General features: G+C 35.5%; 1 protein-coding gene across 2 annotated transcripts in view; it reads right to left on the bottom strand.

Moving 5' to 3' along the window:
* cdc42se2 (CDC42 small effector 2) overlaps window positions 1–12,597 on the bottom strand; it is a 39,464-nt gene that overhangs the window by 4,060 nt on the left and 22,807 nt on the right. For both annotated transcript variants that reach the window (XM_058789872.1, XM_058789873.1), the window contains exons 3-4: window positions 5,365–5,466; window positions 4,025–4,144 (exon numbers count right to left, since the gene is read on the bottom strand). In XM_058789872.1, coding sequence (XP_058645855.1) covers window positions 4,043–4,144; window positions 5,365–5,466 — 204 coding nt within the window. In that variant the 3' untranslated portion in view covers window positions 4,025–4,042. The remainder of the gene's footprint in view (window positions 1–4,024; window positions 4,145–5,364; window positions 5,467–12,597) is intronic.

The raw sequence follows: 12,597 nt of genomic DNA on the forward strand, positions 1-12,597 counted from the left end.
TGCGTTTTGAAAGCCATATCAGTTTAAACTTCTGATATAGGGTTTTCTGAGCACACACATCTGAAACACGCGCACAGAAAGCAGCTGTTATACGTCATGTGAGCACTAAACTAAGCTCTCTTTAATGTCTTATTGCGCTTAAACTGTCAAATACACACAGGTTTGTGTTAAAACACACAGGAGTTACATAAACACAGTCTGTTATGTCTGTGAAGGTAAACAGCTGGGAAAGAAATCGCATGTTTTTTATTAGATCTATATATTAGATCTAAGCGACAGCAGTGTAATATATATAGTACCTACTGCTGGTCTACGCTGTTAATATGACCCAAACATTAAAACGAAAACAGAAAATCACTCACTGCTATAGTCTATAGCTGTAATTAGAAGGCATTTCTTACTTAAATGCTACTTTTAACTGCTCTAGCGTGCAGATAAACACGGGCGGATTGTGTGCGGCTCACTAAAGCGGGGTCAAGACACCTTTATTTATATAGCGCTTTTAACAATACAGATTGTGTCAAAGCACTTAACAGTATCAAATTGGAGGATAGAGTGTCAGTAATGTATAATGATAAGATTAAACACTCAATTTTCAGTTAAAGGCATTTCATTATTGAATTCAGAGATGTCATTGTCTAGCTCAGTTTAGTTTAAATAGTATCCGTGCAATCAAATCGGTGATAATCGCTAGAAATTAAGTGATTAAGTCTCTGCTAATACGGCAGTGTCTGTTAACAGTCGTGGGCGGGGCTCTGCAAACGGCATGTTCTGAGATACTGCTTATGATTTATGAGGATAAAAAAAAAAAGGAGCAGGTGCATTTTTATCATTATAGGGTGGTTGTGTACACACACTGCCAACACACATTTATGAATGAATGAATGAGGCATTTATATAGCGCTTTATTGTGTATTGCTATACACCCAAAGCGCTCTCAACCACCACCGGTGTGCAGCATCCACTTGGATGATGCGACGGCAGCCACAGGACAACTCACCACACACCAGCTACAGGTGGAGAGGAGAGAGAGTCATAGAACCAAGTGGATGGGGATTATTGGGAAGCCAGGACACCGGGGTTACACCCCTACTCTTTACGATGAGTGTCATGGGATTTTTAATGACCACAGAGAGTCAGGACCTCGGTTTAATGTCTCATCCGAAAGATGGTTGATTTATGATCAAACAACATTTAAAAGTGAAATTTGCATAATAGGTGCCCTTTAAAGGCTCTAAAAGTTGATTGTACCTTGTTTTACTTATGTTTTAAAATTTTATATTATATTATAATTTTTGGATTTTTGTTATTTAAACAGTTGGAATGTCATTTTAATGGAAAGCATTTTGGACAACTCTAGTTGTTTTTAAATGTGCTCTACAAACTAACTAACTAAATAACTAACCACATTAAAGGGATAGCACAAAAATTAAAATTCTATCATTAATTAATATGTGACATCAGTGGTTCAACCGTGATTTTATGAAGCGCGGCAGAGACTAACACGGAAGAAAAGAAATCAATGAATAAAGTTATGTTTGTTTTCTTTACGCACAAGAAGTAATCTCGTAGCTTCATAACATTACGATTGAACCACTGATGTCACATGGACTATTTTAACGATGTCTTTACTACCTTTCTGGGCCTTGAACGTGGTAGTTGTGTTGCTGTCTATGGGAGGGTCAGAAAGCTCTCAGATTTCATCAGAAATATCTTAATTTGTGTTCTGAAGATGAACGAAGGTCTTATGGGTTTGGAACGACACGAGGGTGAGTAATTAATGACAGAATTTTCATTTTTGGGTGAACTATCCCTTTAACAATTGCCTGTACAAGTTTTGAATGTTGTGCTGATTTTCTTCCCCACCACCAGGGGGTGCTAGTTATGCTCTCTGTGTGTGATATGAGCTGAGGCAGTATTAGTAAGATTCACAAAGGCTCAAAATACTTTCACGTTTTATTCTACGACATAAAACATACCAGTTACACCCCATTCATGATTTTATTAAACGCTTTCGTTTCTTAAAAAAGACGATTGCTAACAAGTTGCTAAATGGGACTACAGGCGCTGTCGGAGACATTCAACATCATCACGCCTAACAGTTTATCAATTTATAGTATTTTCCAATTGTAGTATAATTTGTACCAATTACTAGTTTCCTGCATTTTATATTGTTGTTTGACAATGTTTTTTTTGCTTTGCCCTGAAATGCAACACAAGTCTTTGTATGGAAGAAGCTCGTTTATCGCTTTCCCTCTGATGTATCCCAGCGGAGACTCTGGGTTCGGACCATCAGATAAACTAATATTCCATGTAAACATCACATTTACCGGCTTAGTAACGGCATAGTGCTTAAAGCCACGTTCAAATGAAGTGATTACGGCCACGTGAAGCTGTTAGATTGAGGATTTTCTATAAGCAAGGGTAAATTAACATTTTATTAACAGAACGATAGCTGAAATGTGGTACTTTATTAACTAAAATAAATTTAATCTAACCATATCCAAAAACTCGCTCACTCTGCTGTTATTTAATAGATTAAATGCACTAACATTTTATTGAATAGCAAGTGGAGACATATTTTTAATTAAAAATATTCATATTAATCAAGGATGTATTGACTTGCACCTTATTTCGAAATGTACAGAAATACATGCTTTCATATGTGCTTTAGTTATGATTATTTCATTTATTCACTACTTAGGCCTACTATTCATTATTAATGTTTTACTTTGGCTGTAGTTTTGTATTTATTCCATGAAACGGTTCATGTATATTATATCTTCATGTAAGTTATATCTTACATATTTTGTGAAGACTATCTTGATGGACAAAATGTGTAAGTTTCATGAACTATGGTTGAACACAGAGCTTATTTTTGGAGATAATCCAAAAGCCTATGGAAAAATCCTACTGGATTTTTGTTGAGGAACCAGATTCATGCTAACAGCTGATTGGCCTACAAAGTGACATCATTCTTCCCGTAAAAATGGGCGTGGCCATTTGTAAATTTTATGGGTCTCATTAGCTTCCAGGTATTTTTAGCTGTACAAAACCACTTGTTTTGCTGCTTGATATTGCAAATTGGTGTGTCTTACCAGATTATTTTAATGTATTATCTTAATTATGAACACACTGGTTTGTAGTGCAAACAGTTTTACCGTTAACTGCACGTTGTTATTCTTCTCGTTATTTCCCTATAGCGGCTAATGAACCGGAAGTCTTGCCCATAGGCTTTCTTCCACGTTGAAGAAAAAGGTGGATAGAACATACTTTTTTAATGGTCGTGAAGTAAATTCAAAGTCAAAAGTAGTACCTAAACAGACAGTACATGGTTTTGGATGCACCGGTTGTCTTTCACTGCTGTGTAACTGAATCCTTACTGAAATCCTCAGTTTGTTGTTGCTGCAAGTAAAGCAACATTTAATATCTAACACTGATGTACTAATCTAAATATGGCTCTGACTCTGTTTATAGATGTTTGAATGCATGTATGAAATGTTTGTAGTTTGGAGGCAGTGGTTTGTGCATCCTTTTTAACATTCAAAAAGATGTTTATGACTATATGTTTTATTTTACAATGACGTTAGGATTGAGAATCTGAACAGTTAGGTTGTTCTTTTGTAAAATGATATTTGTGGGTATGAATGACCTGATTGTACTCAAATTTGTATTACTCATAATTTGCCACTGATCTCAACTGAATGAAAGTCTTTGGTGAACGAGTCATTGATTTCCGTGGACCTTTTTCATATAAACAAGAGCTTCAGTTTTGTACATTAATTCCCTTTAATGTACAAAACCACCATTTACTGTAATACAGTTGTTCCCTGTAAATGACCTTAAGTGTCTTAAGGTCATGCTTATACCACAGCTCATGAATCAGTTCATGGAGGGTTTGAACCTACAAGCTTTTAGATTCCAGTTCAGATCTCAAGCACTAAACCACACAATTATTACATTATATTGCAGCAGATATGATGTTATTGTATGATGTTAAACCACTAAAGAGTGGTTTACTCACCCCTTCCAACAACACGAATTATCCTGCTTTTGTATCCACCAGCTGCATCTGTACATTGACAGACATGGCCTCTCCTCCATAGCCTCCTTTAGACTGCATTTGGTTCTGAATTGAGTTCACCTGGACATAGGATTAAAACAAAATCAACATGTAAATGTGCTTGATTTGGACGCCGGTGAAATATATAAAGCAAATTTGTCTGTGAGCGCATTTTGTAAATACAAAATAGGTTGGTGTAAATCTGGGTGATCACTTATATCAATGCTATATGCTGTATCGTCATATCGTCCAGCCCAAAAACATATATAGTTTTTGTCAGTGTTTATTTAAAAACATCCCGTTTTATGCAGAATATGAGACGGTAAATATTTAATTGATGAGTTGTCTATACGATATATATAACAATACAACATATAGGGTATGATTTTACCGCAAAACTCAACATATTAACATAAAATGATAACTGCAAATCCGTGTTTCGCTGCCTGGAGTTCGTTTGTTTCTTTGAATTGCAGGGATCCATTTGCTTCTCTTTTCTGTAGCTTTCCGCAGTCTGTAAAAATATACCTCAGATTTCTTGTCAAATCTCTTTGTACGGTCAATCGCAAAGCTTTTTCCCATTTTAGGTGTGTTTTGTGTGATCTGTCGCCACATTCACTCTGAAAACCAATGCTGCAATCTGTCTTTTGTCACTCAGAACCGCAGTCACTCTATACCCTCATGGCCAATGTTCTCACCATCAAGACCAAGAGTGTCTCTCAATTCAAAGGCTGGGAAGCTTATCCAGACCTGGACGTTATCAAATCAAACACCCCTGGCATGTGGCTTCAGAAGAACTGGAATAGTGCATGTTGTATGGACTACTTTTTCTTACTTTCTTTGTTTCTTCTGAGCTTGACTTGTTCTGTGTTTCTGGTTTTACAGAACTAAAGCTGCACTAAACCTTTCTCTAATACAAGGGCATAAAGTGGGTTAAAGCCTGGATATTTTAGAGACTTTTATGCAGAATTGCGCATTGTGAGTGTTAAGATGACTTCACGTGTGAAACCAATGAGATGACTGAACATTAGGGTGGTCAAAGTCAAACATGTAGATATCAAACATACAGTATTTATTCTGTGTCTCTTTTTGCAAAACATTTAATTGCTGCTGAACACCATGAACAAAAATCAGCAGGCTACATAAAAACAGCCCCTTTTGCCTCCTTAAAAAAAAAAAGAAGATGTGGACACAGGAATTGATAGGCGGAATCGAAATTTTAATTTGACAACAAGTATCCGATTCTGGAACTGGAACTGATTTTTTGATTCCCAAGCCTACTGAACATTGGTTGTACTTACAGAGTTCATGCCACTGAAGATATCTCCAGAGCCTACATGGGCCGTGTGGACAAAATTAGTCGGCTCGCCGATCATACTCCGATCTATACGTCTCCGCCTCTTCTGCAGAATAAGAAACAAACAAAGATGAATACATATCTAAACATGTTTCAACAGCAATGTTCCTTTACCCTTTACAGCTTTACATTAAAGGGTAAGTTTACACAAAAATAAAAACTGTTATCATTTAGTCGCACACGTCGTTCCATGACTTTCGTTCATCTTTGAAACACAAATAAAGACGCCTTAGAGATTTCTGACCTTCCAATGAAAGTTAATTTCACCAAAACCTCATTGGTTTTATTTTAAGCATCAAACAAGCAGTTTTTCTCATCACATAAAATTAATCTCTTCAGAAGACTTGGAATAAAGTGTTAGATTCTGAATTGCGTTTATAATGTCTTGAAAGTTTTGGTTACCTGGACTTTCAATGGAGCGACAGAAACCTCTCAAATTTAATTAGAAATCTTTAAGAAACCAGTACTACGCCGTCAGTATCAAGGCTTCAGGAATAGCAATCATTTTGGTTTGAGCACATCATTTTCAGCCCTGTGCTCAAAAATGATCAATATGATTAATCCATCTAGCAAAAATGAAAACGAAATAGAAAATGAGTTAAGACTAAAAAAGCTCAAACCCAGCTGAGGACACTTCATAAATCCATTATACGCCACTGAGAAATTTACAGAGCAATACTATGTGGTTTACTGCTTATACTGAACAGCAGCATTATTCATTGAAACATCTTTCAATAGGATGCTGCATATTTGCCACATGACCTCACAACAACCTCATCAATGCACAATGTAAATTAGATTTAAAGCATTTAAACATAAAGTTAATGCATGGTTATATATAGTTGTGCTCATAAATTTACATGCCCCTTGCAGAATATGCGAAATGTTAATAATTTTAACAAAATAAGAGGGATCATAAAAAATAGCATGTTATTGTTTATTTAATACTGTCCTGAATAAGCTATTTCACATAACAGATGTTTATATATACTCCACAAGACAATATAATAACTGAATTCATAAAAAATGACCGCGTTCAAAAGTTTACGTACCCTTGAATCTTAATACTATGTGCCATTTCCTGGATGATCCACGACTGTTGTTCTGTTTTGTGATAGTTGTTCATGAGTCCCTCATTGGTCCTGAGCAGGTAAACTGCCTGCTGTTCTTCAGATAAATCCCCCAGCTCCTGCACTTTCTTTGGTTTTCCAGCATCTTTTGCATATTTGAATCCTTTCCAACAGTGACTGTATGATTTTGAGAGCCACCTTTTCACACTGAGGGCAATTGAGGGACTCATACACAGCTATTACAAAAGGTGGAAACATTTACTGATGCTCAAGAAGGCAACACAATGCATTAAGAGCTGGGGGGGTGTAAACTTTTGAACAGGATGATGATTTTTCTTATTTTGTTTAAAGATCATATTTTTTTCATTTGGTACTGCACTTAAGAAGCTACATAAATACTTAAATGTTTCCCAGAAGACAAAATAAGTACAATTTACCCTGATCATCCAATTCAAAAAGTTTACACCCCCCAGCTCTTATTATATTGTGTTGCCTTCTTGAGCATCAGTAAATGTTTTCACCTTATGTAATAGTTATGTATGAGTCCCCAATTGTCCTCCATGTGAAAAGATGGATCTCAAAATCATACAGTCACTGTTGGAAAGGGTTCAAATATGCAGAAGATGCTGGAAAACCAAAGAATGTGCGGGAGCTGGGGGATTTTTCTGAAGAACAGCAGGCAGTTTACCTGCTCAGGACCAATGAGGGACTCATGAACAACTATCACAAAACAGAACAACAGTCGTGGATCATCCAGGAAATGGCACATAGTATTAAGATTCAAGGGTATGTAAACTTTTGAACGGGGTCATTTTTATAAATGCAGTTATTATTTTGTCTTGTGGAGAATTCATAAACATCTGTTATGTGAAATAGCTTATTCAGGACAGTATTAAATAAACAATAACATGCCATTTTCATGATCCCTCTTATTTTGGTAAAAAATTGTAAACATTTTGCATATTCTGCAAGGGGCATGTAAATTTATGAGCACAGCTGTATGTTTAAATACCTCTCAGTCAATACAAAGTTGATGGGGAATCCTTGCTTGGCTGTGGCTCATTCACTAAAAAGATTAGAAGTCAATGATTGCTCTTAATTTGCCAGACAACCACAGAAACCTTCACTCTTCTGTTACTCAGTATCAAGTCAGACGTAACATACGGCAGTTGCTATGACAACTGAACATTGACAGAGGAGATGGCTTTTCACAGCTCACCGCTTCTGCATTCATCAAACCTGTAGAGCTTCGGCTGTTTTACATCAACATACTCGACACACGTTTATGCTACTCTCAAGTAAAATATTTAAAGGAACAGTTAATTAAAAGGAAACCACAAAATGTCATTTCTGACAGCATTCTATCACTCATACATTATGCCAAACACAGTTTATTTTTCTGTGTACCACAAAGGAGAATATTTGAATTTTTTAAGAATGTCCTTATGTCTCATGCACTTTATTCCACATCTTCTAAAGTCACACAATAGACTCAAATTTAATTTATTATTCACTAACAAAGTTCAACAAAGCTAAATGACATTCACATTCATTCAGGTTTAAAAATACCACATCAAAATTCAGTTAATGCTTTTTATATGAGGGTCAGCGTGTTTTTAGAAGGCTTTCTAGAGCTTCTTTAAAGCACATCTGACAAAAAAGTCATTTATTGACTACCGAAGCCTCTAAAATGTTTTAATTTAATATGGTTATCAACTGTTTTTATTCACTTCAGTTGCTCTCTATGACCATTGCCAACACAGTTTCATGTGCTAGCTAAATATTCTCATGAAATCCTTCTTTTCTTTTCTTTTTTTTTCAAAAGAAGAATATTGATATTAAATACCAGGAAAAGAAATCATGACATGCCACACTGGATTTATTAATTATAAAAGTCTTATCAATACTAGGCCAGTTTTCACACTCAGCCATCACTGAATATTAAAATAAGATATCATTGAAAGGTTTTGAAGGTTTTTATGCAACTTTCCTACAATGACTGACAAAAAGTAGCAACATATTATCTAAAATAACTCAAGAACTGAACATTCAGTTGACTCCAAAGTAAAATTTAAAGTGACTGTATGTTTGCTGTAAAACAAATCATTTCTCATTTTTAATATTTCAAAATAAAGCATCAGGTGGCCTTTGTTATATTTTTATATGTTCAAAACTCTAAATCCCTGGCTTTCAAGTCTTTGATTAACTGTTAATCTCTGTGTGTTTGTATTTACTGTCCTAATAGTTTTGGGATCATGCGAGTTGCTGGGAGCGCAGCGTGTGGCCCTCAGGATCTGTCAGCAGAAATCAATATAATGGACAAAACCTCTTATTACTGTAATTTCACAACACCGCTCCAAACGGCCAGCAAGGTGTGAGGAAACGCACAGCAGAGAAAGGTCACCAATTAAGCACCTTCCCTTTTTATCAGACATTTTTAACTCATAAATACAATAAAGACTACACAATGCATTGGGCGTTAAGTGTAATCTGCCAACTTAGGCAGCACTTCATAGACATGCACCAAAAGCAGAAGGTTATGGCTTTCTGAAATATCTTCTTTAGGCCAAATGACTCTAAAGCAGTGAGAATCCAGACGCATCTCCATCCTATAATTGGAACACATTGTTTTCTATGGATGTATGCAAACTGGAAGTTGTTGGGCCACAGCGTTTCTCACCCAGTATGAGCTCCATCACGCCCTAAAACATGAACAGTGTGTCATGATATGTCTTTATGAGCAGATTTTCTGTTAAAGGTGGCATATCATGAAAATCTGACTTTTTCAGTGTTTAAGTGATATAATCGGGTCCCCTGTGCTCAGAAAATGTGAAAAAGATTAACCCAGTATTTTTTTGGTAAGCCTTTCTCTGCAAGCTTGTGAAAAAAAAGAGCGATTTCTTTCAGATTTCACTTCATCCCATGACGTACAAAGTAGTGCTTATTATAATATTACCGCTCCTTAATCTGCACGTTTCCACCCACAGCGCCATTTTTGTAACTCCTGCGTGTTTTTAACATAAACTTGTGTGTATTTGACAGTTTAAGCGCAATAAGATATGAAAGAGAGCTTAGTTTAGTGCTCACATGCTGTATGACAGCTGCTTTCTGTGCGCGTGTTTCAGATGTGTGCGCTCAGAATACCCTATATTAGAAGTTTAAACTGATATGCTTTTAACGTGCATGATTTCAGCATGATAGACATGATAATCAAAACCAAACAGATATTTTTTAGCAGAGTATCTGAGGTAGGAGCTGTAAAAGCACAGCTCTATTCTGGAAAAGGGGTGGGGAGCAGCAGCTCATTTGCATTTAAAGAGACATGCAATGAAAACAGCCTGTTTCTGCTTCCACTCAAAAATAGGCATTTTCAAAATGATATAATAAATGATCTGTGGAGTATTTTGAGCTGAAACTTCACAGACACATTCTGGGCACACCTGAGACTTATATTACATCTTGTAAAAAGGGCATAATAGGTCTCCTTTAAGGAAACATAGTGATCATCCCCATCCTCCCTGGTTTTCATGATGCATTATTAGACGTTTTAGGGGCTGGAGTAATCACATAAATAAATTCCATTTTAAAATTATATTACAATAGAAAGTTATTTTAAATTTTAATAATATTTTTCAGTATTACTGTTTTGCTGTTTTTGATCAAATAAATGCAGCTTTGGTTTTTACATTTTTTTAAAAACTGTACAACTCCAAACTTTTGAATGGTAGAGTACATATTCTATATACTATTCATTCAATACCAATTCAGGAGAAGTATCTAATGAAAATTCTGTCGGCTGTGAGTTGAGTCTCTATATGTGTTTCCAGTGAGAAGCGCTGTTTGTGTGATGCTGTTGCTGCTGTTTGATCAGGGGGTGTTTATAGATCCTCTTTCCTCACAGAGGATGAAGGTTTCAGCACTCGTCACAGGACAGATAGATGACAGCTCATAATTAGGACACAGTCTCTTTGCTCCGGGGAAAGTGTGACCTAATTTAATAAGCACCCATCTTCTTAAATTACACACTGATTTAAGATCAGCCGCCCTTATTGCAACATCTCAAGTTCAGCAGAAAACTTTTGCACTAATGTTGTTATTCATTTGTGTAAAGCGAAAATAAGCGTGTAAATAACTCTATTACAATCACAAAACAGTAAATATACTGAGAGTGGCTCCATCAAGTATTTGCAAAATTAAGTCGGTCACATTTTATTTTAGTCCAATTCAATTGTTAGACTGGGTCTGTTTAGGCATCTAATTCTTCTCTAAATCTGTTTTTGATCTTTTGATCTAATACTGAATTATAGAGTCAGCTGAGGTTGCATTGTATATGAAAAAAAAATTGTTTTATTGTTTTTCATTAAAAAAAATTAAATCAAAAAATCATTCTTAGCAAATAAACAGTCTACAATTAAATTTTTAAATAATACAATAAAAATGACAGCAATAAGTCATGGAAACATGTTTTTCCATGACTAACTCAAACTAATTTAACCAATTTCAACTTCATCTTGTAAGAGATAAATGTCACCCAATGTGATTTATAAATGCATGTTATAGATAAGAAATTATTTTGATCTCATAAAGTTTAATCAGAATGTAATCATTCGATCTTCCTGTGAAAATGATGTATGCAGGACTCCAATCATAAACCCCGCCCCTGTAAGATCATGTTCATCTGCCTCCACTTTTGAGTGCCACGCCCACATCTCAACATCCAACCAGCAAGCCATGCACAGAACCACATCTCTACCTTACAGTTTTTTCATTTCTGATAATCCGTTTTACTCAGATGTATGTCACCATACAGAAGAAAAGACCTGTGGCTACTGCCTGTAATAACACGTCTCAGAAATTCCTTGCGTGCTTTAGCTTTAAAAGGCCAAAGGTGGCAAATCTCTCAGCTTATACAACTTCAGTCAAACCAAACCTAATTAAACTTATCAACAGTTTTCAAGTTTAGAGAAAATGTGACCAAAACATAAAATTTTGATTTAACAAAATCCTCTTCAGACTGTTCCATATTCTTCAGAATATCATCACTGACTTTCATCTAATGAATCTTCCCTCCTCACTGCATTTCATGCTGGTCAGCCTTTAGTCTCTGTCATGCAACAATATAAACGCCTTTGAATAACAACATCCACACATTCTTTAACACCAGCTATTAGTGTTCCATCAAAGAGAGACATCACTGAATGATTAACACTGGCTTGAATCCTTAATAAAGTTTGTGGTGTTTTTATGCATATCACTGAATATATTGATAAATCAATTTTGAGAGAGATTCTGCTATTTTTCACAGCCAGTGGAATTTGCTTGTTTCACACAACATCAATAGAGATCCTGTTCCTGAGCTGAGATCTGGGTAGCTGTTCGATTACTGACCAACAGTGTTGGGGTTTTTTCAAGTAACTAGTAAAGTAATGCATTACTTTTTAATTTACAAGAAACTATCTAAGTTACTTTTTCAAATAATGGTAGTTTCATTGTTTTCCCATGTCCTGACCTCATGTTGAGAGAAATCAGGAGTAAGTGCAGAGGTGTTGTGTGCACTGTGTGAACATGATGTAACTGTAGTTCTAGACTAAATGTGAACATTACTCATCTCACCTGCACAAAAACTGATTCAGTATTCCTCAAAATGAATAAAAACAATGAAACGCAAACTTAGAATATGACACACACCTGCAATAATTAAATAAGGGATTTTACATTTTACACAAAACTAACAATCAAGCCCAGCCCAGAAGAGAAAAAGTAACACAAAAGTAATGCAATGCATTACTTTCCATAAAAAGTAACTAAGTAGCGCAATTAGTTACTTTTTTAGAGAGTAACGCAATATTGTAATGCATTATTTTAAAAGTAACCTTACCCAACACTGTTGAACAACACCTGTAATTTTTTTTTACAACTTATATTTCAAGATAAATGTAGTTGTATCAGCAGAATTATTTATGTTTGTATCAAGAAAACAAATCAATTGATATAGGCTACTACCGTAATGTAACCTTTTGCTTACTAGTCCAGATCTTCAAATAACATACTGAAACCTACAGAACAAACCTAATTCATGAATTAATCTAATAATTCTAAATGCCAAG

Source organism: Onychostoma macrolepis, chromosome 10 (genome assembly GCF_012432095.1).
Source record: "Onychostoma macrolepis isolate SWU-2019 chromosome 10, ASM1243209v1, whole genome shotgun sequence".
Lineage (NCBI taxonomy): Eukaryota > Metazoa > Chordata > Actinopteri > Cypriniformes > Cyprinidae > Onychostoma > Onychostoma macrolepis.